This window comes from Eumetopias jubatus, unplaced genomic scaffold (genome assembly GCF_037043125.1).
Source record: "Eumetopias jubatus isolate StellerSeaLion01/CBP00866 unplaced genomic scaffold, mEumJub1_p1.0 scaffold_14, whole genome shotgun sequence".
Classification (NCBI taxonomy): Eukaryota; Metazoa; Chordata; class Mammalia; order Carnivora; family Otariidae; genus Eumetopias; species Eumetopias jubatus.
In genome coordinates this window covers 10,237,533-10,254,054 of record NW_028274820.1, presented here as the reverse complement: position 1 = coordinate 10,254,054, position 16,522 = coordinate 10,237,533, and the positions used below count along the sequence as shown (strand labels likewise).

General features: G+C 36.9%; 1 protein-coding gene across 3 annotated transcripts in view; it reads left to right on the top strand.

Moving 5' to 3' along the window:
- Window positions 1–16,522, top strand: part of HECW1 (HECT, C2 and WW domain containing E3 ubiquitin protein ligase 1) — a 430,092-nt gene that overhangs the window by 275,088 nt on the left and 138,482 nt on the right. For all 3 annotated transcript variants that reach the window (XM_088018231.1, XM_088018230.1, XM_028108920.2), the window contains one exon: window positions 3,801–3,970. In XM_088018231.1, coding sequence (XP_087874357.1) covers window positions 3,801–3,970 — 170 coding nt within the window. The remainder of the gene's footprint in view (window positions 1–3,800; window positions 3,971–16,522) is intronic.

The following is a 16,522-nucleotide window of genomic DNA, read 5'->3' as shown; positions in this document are numbered from 1 at the left end:
CCAATGGCATTTTTTCACAGAAATAGAACAAAGAATTCTAAAATTTGTATGGAACCACAAAAGACCCAAAAAAACCAAAGCAATATGAAGAAAGAAGAACAAAGTTGGAGGAATCATTCCTGATTTCAAACTATATTACCAGAGCAATCAAAACAGTATGATATTAACATAAAAACAAGACACATAGACCAAAGGAACAGAAAAGAGAGTCCAGAATAAACATACTCTTTTATGGCCATTTAATTTACAGCAAGGAGTCAGAATATACAATGGGAAAAAGACAGTCTATTCAATAAATGATGCTGGGAAAATAGGACAGCCACATGCAAAAGAATAAAACTAGATCACTGTATTACACCATACACAAAAAATAACTCAAAATGTATTAAAGACTTGAACATAAGACCAGAAATCACAAAACTTTTAGAAGAAAACATAGACAATAAGCTCGACATCAGTCTTGGTGGTGATTTTTTCAGATTTGACACCAAAAGCAAAGGCAACAAAAGCAAAAATAAATAAATGGAACTATATCAAACTAAAAAGCAGGAAACTATCAACAAAATGAAAAGGAGTAATAGAAAATAATTGCAAATTGTATCTCTGAAAAGGGGTTAATATCCAAAATATATAAAGAACTCATGCAATTCAGCAGAAAAAAAAAGTCTGACTTAAGAATGTGCAGAAGATCCAAATAGACATCTCATCAAAGAAGACATACAGATCGCCAACAAGTACACAAAGAGATGTTCGACATCACTCATCATAAGTGAAATGCAAATCAAAACCACAATGAGATATCCTTTCACATCTGTTAGAATGGCTAGTACCAAAAAGACAAGAGAAAACAAATGTTAGCGAGGAGGTAGAGAGGTGCACTGTTAGTGGGGACATAAATTAGTGCAGCCACTATGGAAAACAGTATGGAGGTTCTTCAAAAAATTAAAAATAAAACTACCATAGGATTCAGCAATTCTACTCTGGATGTTTATCCAAAGAAATGAAAACATGAACTCAAAAAGATATATGCACCCTCATGTTCACTAAGGCATTATTTACAATAGCCACAACACAGAAGCAACCTAAGTGTCCACAGATGGATGAATGGATAAAGAAAATGTGGTATATATATATATATATATATATATATATATATATATATACACAATACAGTGATATTCAGCTATAAAAAAGAATGAAATCTTGCTATTTGTGACAACATGGATGGACCTTGAGGGCATTATGCTAAATGAAATAAGTCAGACAGGGAAACACAAAGACCATATGACCTCACTTATACGTGGAATCTGAAAAAAAAATCAAGCTCATGATTACAGAGAATAGATTGGTGGGGGCTGGGCAAAATGGGTGAAGGTGGTCAAAAGATACAAACTTCCTGTTATAAAACAAATAAGTCATGTGGATGTAATGTACAGCATGGTGACTAAAGTTAATAAATACTGTATTGTGTATTTGAAAATTGGTAAGAGAGTAGATCTTAAAAGTTTTTATCAGAATAAAAAAGTTATAACAATGTGTGGTGATGGCTGTTAAATAGACTTATTTGGTAACTGTTTTGCATTATATATAAATATAATGCAAATATACGAATCATTATGTTTTACACCTGAAACTAATATAATCTTACGTGTCAAGTATATCTCAATTTTTAAAAATAACTCAAAGTGGATCAGACCTATGTGTAAGATGCAAAATATAAAACTCCTTGAAGGTAACAGGAGAAAACCTACATGACTTTGGGTATGGCAATGGCTTTTTAGCTACAACACTGAAGATGCGGTGCATGAAAGAAATAATTGATAAAGAATGAATTTTATTAGAATTAAAAACTTCTACACCACAAAAGACAATGTCAAGAGCATGAGAAGACGAGCTACACTGAGAAAAATTATTTACAAAATACTCATCTGTTAAAGGAACATTATCCAATATACAAAGAACTCTTGAAATTCAATATGAAAACCAACAACTCAATTTAAAAAATGGGCCAAAGATCTTGGCAGACATATCATACAGATGACAAATAATCATATGAAAACACACTCCGTATCTTATGTCACCAGAGAAATACAAATAAAAACAACAATGAGATACCACCACATACCTATTAGAATGGCGAAAATCCAGAACACTGACAACACCAAATGCTGACAAGAATGTAGAACAATGAACTATGGTTCCTGGTGCGAATGCAAAATGGGACAGCCACTTTCAAAGACAGTTTGGTAATTTGTTACAAAACTAAACATACTCTTACCATAGGATCCAGTGGTTACATTTCTTGGTATTTACCCAAATGAGTTAAAAACTTAACTCTGTACAAAACCTGCCCACAGATGCTTATAGCAGCTTTATTCATAATTGCCAGAACCTGGAAGCAACTAAGATGTCCTTCAGTAGTTGAATGGATGAATAAACTGTAGTACATGCAGATAATGGATTGATGTTCGTTGCTGAAAGGAAATGAGCTGTCAAACCAGAAAAAAACGTGGAGGAATCTTAAATGCATATTTAAGTGAAAAAAAGTCAACCTGAAAAGGCTACATACCATATGATTCCAGCTATGTGACATTATGGGAAGGGCAAAACTGTGGAGTCAGTAAGGAGATCAGTGGTTGCCTGGGGGTGGGGCTGGGGGAAGATAGGGGGAGGTGGAGCACAGAGGTTTTTTTAAGGCAGTAGAAATATTCTGTATGATACTCTAATAATGGATACATTTGTCAAAACCCATAGAACGTACACCACCAAGAGTGAACGCTAATATAAACTATGGACTTTGGGTAATAATGATGTGACAGTATAGGTTCATCAGTTGCAATAAATGTGCCCCTCCAGTGGGAGTTGTTGATAATGAGGGAGGCTCTGCATGTGTGAAGCAAGAGGTATATGGGAAAATCTGTACTTCCTCTTAATTTTGCTGTGAACCTACAACTCTGCCCTCAAAATAAAGTCTTTTATTTAAAAAAATCAGTAGATAACATTAGCATGTGTCTAAGTTAAAAGAAAAAGGAAGAAGAAACTCAATACTTTTGTGTTACTAGGGCAGAAAGCCAACAACTCCTGATTTGCCATTCTTGTGTTCCTATTGAAATGCTTGAGAAATAACAATTATCTGTACAAACCTGCAGAAACAGCAGGAGCCTGGAAAACTACTCAGCTACCTTCCAGAAACCAAGAGGAAATTTCATTAACCAAAACTCAGTGAAATCCTGAAGCCCGAGAGGGATGCCATGCAGGATGGGCAGCATGGGGCTTGGGAAGGAGACAAAATCTCTGTTAATTGGCTCCCATTTTGGTTCTGCCACATAAGTCATGGGCTGATAGACCTATTATATTCATTGTGAGACTACAGCCCTTGGGTTTCTTACATCTCCACTTTGCAGGGGAATTTTCACTTAGACCCATAGAATTTTCCATTGGATTTCTTCCCTCAGTGTCTACCAAGTTTCCTGAGGTGACCTGAGACCCCCACTTCAAGCTTCCTGAGGAATGCTGGAAGTCCAGTCCAGGAAGGGCCAACCGTCCTCTCTTAAAACACATAGTGACCACAATAGCTGTTGTATTGACTTCTGACAAGGAATGGTTTTATACATGCCAGTAAATGTTCCATATAATGGGTTCTGTAGACATACCAATCCATATTTGTAATGAGGTAGAAAATAGTCTAAAGATTGGAAAGACGTCCATATTTTAGATGGACTTTCTCCTTGTGTAAAGCCTGATATGATCTTTAACCTCACCAAAATACATTTAAATTAAAAGTGTTCCTAATTTTATAGATTTCCAGGCCATGGGGTTGAAGAAAGGGATGTTTTTCAACCCAGACCCTTACCTGAAGATTTCCATTCAGCCTGGAAAACACAGCATCTTCCCTGCCCTCCCACACCACGGACAGGAGAGGAGATCCAAGATCATAGGCAATACCGTGAACCCCATCTGGCAGGCCGAGGTGAGTGCTGTGGGCCCTGAGAAGAAGCCTAAGTGGCCACCTAAACAACTGACCAGAAACCAGCCCACATGCTGTGCCCTCCTTTCTTGGAGCCCCAAACTGCTGCTAAGTTCACGGCTCTCTGGTCTTAGAAGGGAGATGTGTTCTCTGTGGGTTGCAACTCAGGGATCTTGATGGAACCCCTCAAGGCAATACCAGGAAACTGTTCGTTGCAGCTACACTCAGTAGCCCTGTTATAGCTTCTTCATCTGATTCAGAACCTGCATCCGAAAGCAAGGCAGCCTCTCTCTACCTCTGTGTGGGAGAAGGAAGAGAAGCATTCTTACACTCTTCCTACGTGTGCAGTCCTTAGGCAAGAGTGCCAAATTTTAAATGTGTCCCTCTAGACCAGTTCTGGAGATTCTAAAACTGTCGGTTTCCTGGGACAGGTAAATCATTAAAAGCCCTAGAATACCCCTGGGAGTTGCAAACTGTTTGATTTAAATAAACATGAATCCTAATTGTGTACCCCATCTTCCTGGTCTGAATGGTGCTAAAGTATTGAACAGTTTGTTTTGTCTCATGAAGGCCCATCTCCACTTCCAAATGTGTGTCCTCCACCAGCCAGGAGTGAGGACGTTCCTCAGCAAAGCCACATGCATGTCAGGCTTGGCCTCACAGTGACTAAGTCCTCTCCTAGAGAACTAGCAGAAAGTTGTCACAACCCATTGGGCAGCTAACTCACATGCTTAAGCTTGAGGGTGTGACCTGCTAACTGTGTGGGCTGGGAAGCAGGGAGGCTTAGGGCATGGGAGGGGCTACAGAATAATGTTGGAGTTAAAAGCACAGATTTGCAGCCACACAAATCTTGGTTGAAATCCCAGCATGGCTTGTTACTAGTTGTGTAGATGTAAGAAATCAGACATCCTCAATCTGAACCTTAGGTTACCTTCATCAGGCTGTTACTGATGAGAACATGCTACTCCTACCCAAGGCACTTGCTTTGGACAGGCTTCCTTCCTTTATTCTTCAGAGTAGGTCATCTCTGACGTAGGCTTTTCAAGCATTCTTGAACAAGAAAGTGTAATTAGATATTTGGGGGCAAATCTTGTTCATTGTCTCTTAAATTACACCACCCACTTCCTAGACTTAATTAACCCAGACCCAGGACTTACAGAGGAGCAATGTTAACAGCTTTGAAGTTAGAGCAACGTAAAGGAAATGGAATTGCACTTAAACTTCCTACTACTTTGGTTATCAGTAGATTCTAAAGCACTGAAGATACCAGTAGCATGGAATAATGAATCTTAAATTATTTGTTCCTTCAGTCCTGGCTATTCTCACCAATTATTTCTGGTCTCCTCACTGCATTCCTGGGGATAATACATGATGCTACAGGAATTTATAGTACATGAAAAAAAAAAGTCTTCCTTCTTCTGAAGAACTTCAGAGCAACTTGTTCTAAAACATTTAGTCGTAAAGGTATTATAAGTCCTCAAAGAACATTTCAGAAACCCAGCACCATCAGAATGTTTTTTGCCTAAAAATGTCAGCTAGAATCCACTTTAAGTTCTGAAATTATTCCTGAGTCTTTAGTTAAGATTTGCTTCACTCTGGAAAGATCCTAGCAAACTCTCACTCTGCTTTTGACCTCCTGCATTCTATCCAGCATCCTGTAGTTAAAGTTGGTATTCTTTTTTTTTTCTTAACTGGGTGATGGGCATTAAGGAGGGCATGTGATGTAATGAGCACTGGGTGTTATATGCAACTGATGAATTACTGAGCTGTACATCTGAAACTAATGATACATTGTTTGTTAACAAATTGAATTTAAATAAGTAAAAAAAATTAAGTTGGTTTTCTAAAATAAGTTTTGCCATGTCTCCCTGATGAGGCTCAGACTGAGCATAACTGATTTCTCAAGTTAAACATCAAATAACTTGACTGAAGATCTGCACTTTCAACCCCTAAATGCTCTCCTATGCAGAGCATTCAAGGACTTTGCTGTCCCAGCGTGGCTTACCACATGTGTAGTTACGGGTGCACTTGGCTCTAAGCTAGAGGAAGTGGGGCCAGCTGTGATATTTCTCACAACCAAGAAGTCCAGAGGGAAGTGGTTCTGGTAGTGCAGCTACTGAGAACACCAGTGAGGGACTCAAGCTCTCTGGGTCTTCCCACTGCACCCTTAGCAGATGGCTCTCATCCTCCTATCTTAAAGCCCCAAACTCAAGTTCCAGGCAGGAAGAAAGCAAAGAGGCAAAAAGCCTTCTCCTTGTAAGGTTTTGCATTTTTATTCTGTAAGAGAAGCCCTTCCCAGCAAAAGCCCTATTACCTGTCACAGACCCTCACCTGTTTGGAAAAATCTAGTGCTTCAGTTCCCCAACTCTATAGCAAAGAGGGCAAAAGGAGAGGTGGTTGAACATGGGTGTTGAATAAAACAATCTGTAGTGTGAGCAATGTGCTTCAGCTCCACTGCTCGGTACCTTACACCTCAGACATTACGCTAAGACCACTCTCAGTAGCTGCTGTCCCCCACCGCCCCTCATGCTTTCACATGGTTGCATAGATTGTCTTTGCTCGTGTCTGCCTAAAATGTACGTTCCCAATGAATCCAACTAGCAACTCCTGCTCACCCATCAAGACAGCTAAAACACCACCTCCCTTATGGGCCACTCCTTGACGCCCCCACCCCGGGCCTCAGGAGGAAAGTGCTCCTTCCTCTCTGCCCCTTTGTCCAGACCTCTATCATACTCTTTTATTTGCACATCTGTCTTTCCTGTGAGCCTTTGAGCTCCTCAAGGGAAGGAATCATATCCAGTTCCTGGAACCTACTAATAATAGGCTATATAGGGCTTATATATAGGGCTTACTATGCCAAGCAGTGTAAACGTTTTATATAATTAACTCAATCCTCACAACAACCCTATGAGATATGTACTATTATCCCCATTTAAAGATGGGGAAACCGAGGCACAGAGAAGTTAAGTAATTTTCCCCAGGTCTCATAGCTATTAAATGGCAGAGCCAGAATTTGAAGCAGGTCATCTGCCTTTAGAGCCTGATACTGATCAGTGTTGTGTATAGTTGGTTGTGGATAAATTCTGGAGGGAGTATCCATAGATTCTATCAGATACTCAGAGTGATCAGTATAACCCCTCCCCTTCAGAGGAAAAATAAAGTTTAAATCTATAGCATTGGATGATAAGGCTGAAGGCAGTTATCAAAAAGTTTAGTTTGGTCTTTCAGCTAATCATATGAACTACTACTTCTGGAAGATAAGTTTGAAGGTTCAGTGAGAACTTTTTTAATGGGGAAAGCCAGGTGAAGTTCTTCTGGCTGATTATTAAAGAAATGTTACTGAGTATCTATTCTGTAGTAGAAACAGAAACCTCTGGAAGGACACAAAAATGATTGATAGGTAAGACCTCTCAGGCTGGTGGAAGGAGACAAGACAATGAAATAAATGTTCTAATCAAGGTATGGACAGAATGCAGCAGAATACTGAGGGAAGATTTCCCAGGTGGTGTGCTGTGGGACATAGGTCTTGATGGGTGATGAGACATATTTGGGGGAGTGGGTTGGGGGCATTCCAGGTAGAAGGAACAGCATGTGCAAAACTACCAAGGCATCTCACAAACACTTGGGGAACTCTATAGAAATAGCATGTGGTTGAAAAATAAAAAGAAAGAAATGCCATGTTGTTGGAGCTCGTGGTACACACAGACAAGTGATGGCTATTGGGCTGGGCTTACTCCAGTTACATACATCCAGTGTGATTCTCTTATTTCTTTTCTTTTCTTTTTTTTTTTTTAATGTTCAGTTAGCCAACATACAGTATATCACTAGTCTTTGATGTAGTGTTCAACAACTCATTAGTTGCATATAACACCCAATGGTCATCACAACACGTACCCTCCTTAATACCCATCACCGGGCTACCCCGTCCCCCCACCCCCCTCCCTCCAGCAATCCTCAGTTTGTTTCCCAGAGTCCAGCATCTCTCATGGTTTGGTTCTCTTATTTCTTACAAACAAAACCCAATGTTGGGTTCTGGGTCTCACATTGCACCTTCGTGAATGAAATGAAGATTCCCTGCTCCTACAGAATTCATGCACATCTTTAAATTTCTATGCAAGGTGGGTATGTGAGAACCAAACTGTCCTACTTTCTGTATATACCTACTAACATATAAAGGACATTCATGAGAAATAATTGAAGTTACCTGAACTTAAGAGCAAGAATATCCTTTATTGTATAGTTTAAATGCTAAATTTATTTCTGTGATTAATGTTGCGTTAAAATCTTATGCAATTTTTTCAAATTTAGGCAAGTTCAAACTTAAAACGTGTTTTTGCTGATTAAAACATACTAAATCTTAGAAAAATACAGTTACTATCAGAATTTTATTTTTTTAATTTTTTTTACTATCAAATGTATTATTATTATTATGTTATGTTAATCACCATACATTACATCATTAGTTTTTAATGTAGTGTTCCATGATTCATTGTTTGAGTATAACACCCAGTGCTCCATGCAGAACATGCCCTCCTTAATACCCATCACCAGGCTAACCCATCCCCCACCCCCCTCCCCTCTAGAACCCTCAGTGTTTTTCAGAGTCCATAGTCTCTCATGGTTCGTCTCCCCCTCCGATTTCCCCCCTTCATTCTTCCCCTTCTGCTATCTTCCTTTTTTTTTTTTTTCTGGTTTCTCTTCAGATCGCATAAATCTTTCCCCTCTTACTATCAGAATTTTAAAATGAGGAGGGAAAATTGAGAGAAATGCATACTAAATATAATGTCAACTAAAAATTTTTTTAAAGAAGACTACCATGTTGATTGATCTCTTTTTTTATTATTATTACTGTGATTAGAAACTGTTTTCACCCAGGGAAAACTCTCCTTGATTTTCAGGTCTAAAGTAAACACTTTCCTGAATGGATATAATGAGCACTTATAAGATTATAGCCACACAAAGAAATTAAATAGAAAATGGCAGCAACTGAAGAGTTTTGCGTTATTTATTCAGAGTGCCTATGTGGAGAGTATATTTAAACCTCTTAAATCTAACAGGGAACTCCTATATGCAACTTCTCAGAAATATCATGTGGGTTGAGCAAATACTAAAATCAATCCTGGGGCCATGGTGTTTGTCAGCCTCTACTCTATTCTGTCTGTCTCAGCCCTGAAAGCTGGGTGGATTAATCCCACACGTGTACAGTATCAGTCTGCTTCAATCTGGTCACAAGATTAGAAGACAAGACATTGCCTCCTAGAGCTTACATTCTAATGTAAGAAAACAAAACAAAAAATTAACAAGACAACTGCAAGGAAAAATAAGCAACACAAAGGAAATACTACATTGTAACGTCATGTACGTGATGGAGAGGAGCTTAGATAGCCATGGTCCAGGAAGGCCTTTCTGAGTTGCTGTCACAGGAACTGAGACCAGACTCATGAAGACCTGGTTAGATGTATGTTGCAGATCAAGGAAGCAGCTGCTATGAAGAGCCCGAGTGTACCAAGCTTGGCAGGCTTACACAACAGCAGGAAGATCATTGTGGCTGGAGAATAACCGTGTGTGAGGGATGGGAGTGAGGTATGAGATGAGGCTGGGGAGAGAGGCAAGGCCCAGCATCTTGTAAGTCAGGGAAAGTGGTTGGGATTTTATTCTAAATGTGGTAAGAAGCTATTGGGGTAGGAAAGCATCATGTTCTGATCAAAATTTATCCAAATGTTCCTGCCGCTGTGGAATGGATTATAAAGAGTCAAGAATGGAAACAGTTGGTATCTGCTTCTAGCTGTCCTGGAGCAACATTATGGCACACTAACACATAGCACCTAGAAAAGCCAGGTAAAACTAAAAAGAAAAAAAAAGGATTTGTGATCATGAGAGGATGGTCAGGACAACAGGACTTGTGTGGCCAAGATCCTGGAGAGAGGGGCGCCTGGGTGGCTCAGTCGTTAAGTGTCTGCCTTCAGCTCAGGTCATGATCCCAGAGTCCTGGGATCGAGCCCCACATCGGGCTCCTTGCACAGTGGGGAGTCTGCTTCTCTCTCTCCTGCTCCCCCGGCTTGTGCTCTCTCTCTCTCTCTCTCTCTCTCTGATAGATAAATAAATAAAATCTTAAAAAAAAAAAAAGATCCTGGAGAGAAAGGAATTTCAAGTGAGTCAACTTTCTGCAACAGCTTTTTATGAAAGGGATAAGAAAGTAGGCCAAAAGCTGCTGAAGATCAAAGAGAAGTTTTCTATAGTTTGACTGCTGAAGAGACAAAACCTGAAGTTCTGGATCCTCCAAGGGGAGATTTCCTAGCAAAACCCTAGATTCTCAGTTGGACTCCTGGCTGGCTACAGTGAAGGAATCAGGGCCAACCAATGGTAGAAAATTTCAAGATAGCTCAAGCAGCCCAGTCAGTCCCTGATTCATTAAAATAGTATCTGACCTCAGTAACAAAAGGAATGGATCATGGGTGACTTATTATTATTATTATTATTATTATGTTCAGTTAGCCAGCATATAGTACATCATAAGTTTTTGTTGTAGTGTTCAATACATTAGTTGCATGTAACACTAAGTGCTCATCCCAACACGTGCCCTCTTTAATACATGGGTGACTATTATTGGAGTTATCAGAGGTAGATTTTAAATACTGTTTTATGTTTTTAAACTTAAGAAGCTAGACATAAATAACAAAAATCCTAGAAAATGCCCATTCACTTTGAAAATTAAGCCAAAAAACTCCTAAAAAATCTAGGGGTCAAGGAAGAGATCAGAATAAACACTAGAAAATATTTTGAACTGAATAATAATGAATATATAACATATCTAAACTTGTAGGATGCAGCTAAATTGGAAAATAAGCTGATCCCAGTGATGTGAGTTTCCCTGTGATTAAACTACTATACCAGTACCATGGAGAAGATGATGCAGAAATCACTGAATTAGAAAACAAATCCATGATAGAGAAAGTTAACAATGATTACAATGTAGTGATTGTACTTGTATGAAAAAGATGAGTATTATGAAAATATTTATGCTAATAAATTTAAAAATTTAGAGGAAATGGGAAATACTCTTTACATGATTATTTTTATCATGTTTATTAAGGAACAATTTACAAACATAAATACAATTCATTACATACAACAAAAAACTGCATTAATTTAAGGCAAACAGTTTGGGGTGGGGGGGCGCATGGGTGGCTCAGTTGGTTGAGCGTTGGACTCTTGGTTTCAGCTCAGGTTATGATCTCAGGGTCATGAGATCGGGCCCCATGTTGGGCTCCATGCTCAGCAGGGAGTCTGCTTGAGCTTCTCTCTCTCCCTCTACCCTTCCTCCCCCACTCAAATAAATAAATAACTCTTTTAAAATAAATAAAGTAAATTATTTGATTGTAACAAGGTTGCAGGATACAACGTTAACATACAAAAAGTCCATTGCTGTCCTGTATACCAACAATGAACAAATGGAACTTGAAATTAAAAACAATGCATTTATATTACCATCCCAAAGTGAAACACTTAGATGTATATCTAACAAATTTGTACAATAGCTATATAAGGATAACCACAAGACTGTATTGAATGAAATCGGAGAACTAAAAAATGGATATATAGTCCATGTTCAGGGATAGGAAGACAATATTGTCAAGATGTTAAGTTCTTTCTAACTTCATCTATAAACTCAATGCAGTCATAAAACCCCAACAAGTTATTTTATGGATATTGACAAACTGATTCTAAAGTCTACATGGAGAGACAAGAGACCTAGAACACCTAACACAATACTGGAGGAGGAGAACAAAACTGGAGGACCAATGCTACCCTACTTCAAGGCCTACTATAAAGCTGCAGTATCAAGAAAATGTGGTATTGGAGGGGGAAGATAACTAGACCTATGAACAGAGTAGAGAGCCCAGAATTAGACCCCCACATAGTCAACTGATCTTTAACAAAGGAATTAAAACAATACAATGGAGCAAAGATAGTCTTCTCGACAAATGGTGCTTGAACAACTAGAAATCCACATGCAAAGAAAAAAATCTAGACACAGACCTTATACTCTTCACAAAAATTAATTCAAAATGGATCAGACCTAAATGTAAAATGCGAAATTATAAAAACTCTGAAATTAACACAGGAGAAAACCTAAATGATCTTGGATTTGGTGATGCCTTTTTAGATATAATACCAGAAGCATGGCCCATGAATGAAATAATTGACAAGCTGGACTTCATTCAAATTAAAACTGCTCTGTTAAAGAGTATATCAAGAGAATTAGAAGATTAGCCACAAACTGAGAGAAAATATTTGTAAAGGTATATCTGATAAACGGCTGTTATCCAAAATATACAAAGAATTCTTAAAACTCAATAAGAAGAAAACAGTCAATTAAAAAATGGGCCAAAGATCTTGACAGGCACTTCACCAAAGATATATGGATGGCAAATGAGCATATGAAAAGATGCTGCACATCTTATGTCATCAGGGAAATACAAATTAAAATAACAATGAGATACCCCTGTACACCTATTAGAATGGCTTAAATCCAGAACACTTGGAACACAAAAGCTGGAGAGGATGTAGATCAGCAGTAAATCTCATACATTGCTGGTGGGCTTGCAAAATGGTATATTCACTTTGGAAGACAGTTTGTCGGTTTCTTAAAAACTAAACATGCTCTCACAAAATGATCCAGCAATCGAGGTCCTCAGTATCCAAAGGATTTGAAAACTTATGTCCACACAAAACCCTGCACAAGAATCTTAATAGCACCTTTACTTATAATTGCCAAAATTTGGATGCAACCAAGATGTCTTTCAGGAGGTGAATAGATATATAAACTGTGGTAGATCCAGACAGTGGAATATTATTTAGCACTAAAAAGATTCAAGCTATCAAGTCATAAAAAGACATAGTGGAAACTTAAATTCATATTACTAAGTGAAAAAAGCCAATCTGGAAAGACTGCATACTGCATGATTCCAACTATGTGACGTTCTGGAAAAGGCAAAACTATAGAGACAGATAGTAAAAGGTCAGTGGTTGCCAGGAATGTGTAGGGGAGAAGGATGATAGGCAGAGTGCAGAAGATTTTCAGGGCCATAAAAATACTTGGTGTATTATGATGATGGATATATCTCATTTTACAATTGTCCAGACCAATAGCATATACAACAGGAAGAATTAACCCTAAGGTAAAGTGTTGACTTTGGGTGATTATGATGTGTCAGTGCAGGTTCATCCTTGGTTAAAAAAAAAAAAAAGTGCCATTCTGGTGAGTGATGTTGATGATGGGAGGAGACTATGCATGTGTGGGGCAGGGGGTATAGGGGAAACCTTTGTACCTCCCTCTCAGTTTTGTTATAAATCTAAAAGGGCTCTAAAAAATAAATTCTTTTAAAAATTGCTTTGGCTCCTCTAGAGTTTTTGTATTTCTTATAAATTTTATGAAGACCTTTGAATCTGAAAACAAAAAGAAGTTCTGGAATTTTATTTGTAAATTTGTTGAATATTAATTATTCCGTTCTATGAAATGATAATCTCCATTAATTTAGGTCTTTAATTGTGTTATGTGCTTTTCAGTATAGATGTCTTGCATACTTTTTTTTTGTCCAAGTGGAATCTTTTTTCATTTCATTTCCAATTATTTGCTGCCTACATATGAATTTTTCTATATTAATCTTGAATCCTGCAGCCATACTAAATTCTCTTACTAATTCACTAGTTATTTTGTGTGAGGATATTTAAGTAAACAAACATACTACAGCAAATAGAAGTAATTTTACTCAATCCTTCCTAAACTTATGCCTTTTGATTTGTTTGTTTGTTTTTGGTGGTTTGCCTTATTGCAATGTCCAGAGCGTCTAGTACAATGTTTAACTGAAGGGGTGACAGAAGGCATCTTTGCTTTATTACTGATATTAGGAGGAAAGCATTCAATATCTCACCATAGAGTATAGTGATACTAGATTTTTTGTAGATGCTCTCCATCAGCTTAAGAATGTTTCCTTCTATTCCTAGTTTGCTGAGAGTTCTTGTTTTGATCATAGATGATTTTGAATTTTGTTAAACATTTTTTCTACCTGTTGAAATGATTCCACAATTTTCACCTTTATTCTATTAATATGGTAAATTACTATGATTTATTTTCTAATATTAGACCAACCATGCATTCCTAAGATAAACTCTACTTGGTTAAATGTACCATTATTTTTATATATTGTTGGGCTTCTTTTACTAATATTTTATTAAGGATTTTTACATGTACATTCATGAAGAATGTTGATCTGTAGTTTTCTTTTATTAGTTTGGTTTTGGTATAATTGTATCTGGTCTTATGAAATGAGTTTTGAAGTTTTCCTGTTTTTATATGTTCTAGAAGGATTCTGTAGAATTGTTATTTCTTCCTTAAATGTTTAATAGAATGTATGAGTGAAGACATTTTACACTGTAGTTTTAAAATATGTGGAAAAGTGTTAAAACATGAGTTCAATTTTTAAATAGAAATAGGGCTATTCAAGTTGACTATTTCTACATGGGTAAGTTTTTGTAATTTGTGTCTCTCAAGGAATAGTGACATTTTTCTTCATGCAATTTTTATAGGGTTGTTCCAAATAGTGTTTTATTGTCCTTTAATGTTTGTAAATTAAGGATAATATTTTTCTCATTTTTTAATGGTGAACTGCATTTTCTCTTTTTTTGTTGTTAACCAATCTAAATATGGCTTTATAAAATTTGTTGATTTTTTTTCAAGGAACCAGCTCTTGATGATAATTTTCTCTATTTATCTTTGTTTTCTATTTCTTTCTATTTCTACTCTTAATTTTATTTCTCTCCTTCATTGCCTTCTACTTACTTTAGGGTTATTTTGCTCTTCTGTTTCTAGCCTCTTAAGGTGACTTTTTAGGTTTTGATTTTAGACTTATTTTCCTTCTCTAATATGATCTTCTAAAGCTATTAATTTTCTTTTAAGTGGTGGTTTAGCTGCATTCCATAAAATTGATAGGTTTTTTATTTTCATCATTATTCAGTTCAACATATTTTTTAATATCCCTTCTTTGACCCATGGATTATTTTGAAATGGATTGTGTAAATTCCAAATTTTAAGATTTTCCTAAGTATCTTCTTGTTACTGTTTTCTAATTCAACTTCACTGTGGTCAGAAAATATACCTGGTATGATTTCAATCTACTTAAATACATTGAATCATGTCTTACAGTGCAGTATATGGTATATTTTGGTGGATTTATTATGTACACTTGAAAAGAATGTGTATTCTATTGTTTTATGTGGTGGTCTGTAAAACTTAAATTCAAGGTACTGCTCTTATTGTCTAGCTTTTTATCAGTTGCTGAGAAAAGAATGTTTAAATCTGCTATGATCATGGAATTATCGATTTCTCCAATTCTGCCAACTTTTGCTTTATGTATTTTGAGGCTCTTTTGTTAGGTACATGCATAGTAATGTTGTCCTGATGAATTGGCCCTCTTAACATTATGAAATATCTCTCTTTGAAATACCCTATCTTTGGCAATACCCTTTGTCTTGAAGGCTGTTTTATCTCTCGTTAATATAGCAACTCTAGCCTTCTTAGGTTTGATATTTGAATGGTGTAGCTATTTTCATCCATGTACTTTCAAAATATTTGTGTTCCTATATAAAACGTGCATATCCCGTAGACAGTTTTTCACCTACTGTGCTAATCTCTACCTTTAAATGAGTCTTTAGTTCATTGTCATTTAATGTAATTATTCATATGGTGTATTTAGGTCTATTTTTTTATTATTTGTTTTCTGTCTGTCCTCTTTATTTTTTTCAGGGTTTTTTTTTTGTTTTCTTTGTTTTTGGATTATTTGAATACTTTCTAGAATTCCATTTTAATTCATCTATTGGATTTTTAGCTACACATTTTTGCATTACTTTCTTTGTTGTTGCTTTAAGGACTACAATATACCTTCTTATATTTTCATTATCTACATTGACTTAATATTATACCACTTCACAAAAATGTGGTAACATTTCAACAATATTTTACCTGCATTTACCTGTGCCCATGATCCTTTTTGTTATAGTTGCCAAATATAGTACATTTTATAATGCATTATAAACCCCACATGACTATAATTTTTGCTTTAAACAGACATATGTATTTTAGGGGCGCCTGGGTGGCTCAGTTGGTTAAGCGACTGACTCTTGATTTTGGCTCAGGTCATGATCTCAAGATTGTGAGATCAAGCCCCACATCAGGCTCTGCACTGGGTGTGGAGCCTGCTTAAGGTTTTCTCTCTCCCTCTGCCCCTCCCTCTTCTTCCCCTCTCTAATAAAAAAAAAAAGGCCAGAACAAAATATGTATTTTAAAGAAGTTAAGAAAAAGTACATTCCCTTATGCTTCCCCCATTTGTTTCCTATTTCTAATGTTTTTCATTCATTTCTGAAGATCTGAGTTTCCTTCAGGTATCATTCCCCTTCAGCATGAAATCTTTCCCTTGGCATTTTTGTAGAGTGAGCCTGGTGGCAGTTCTCTTACTTTTTTGTTTATCTGAGTGTTCTAATTTCATCTTCATCTTG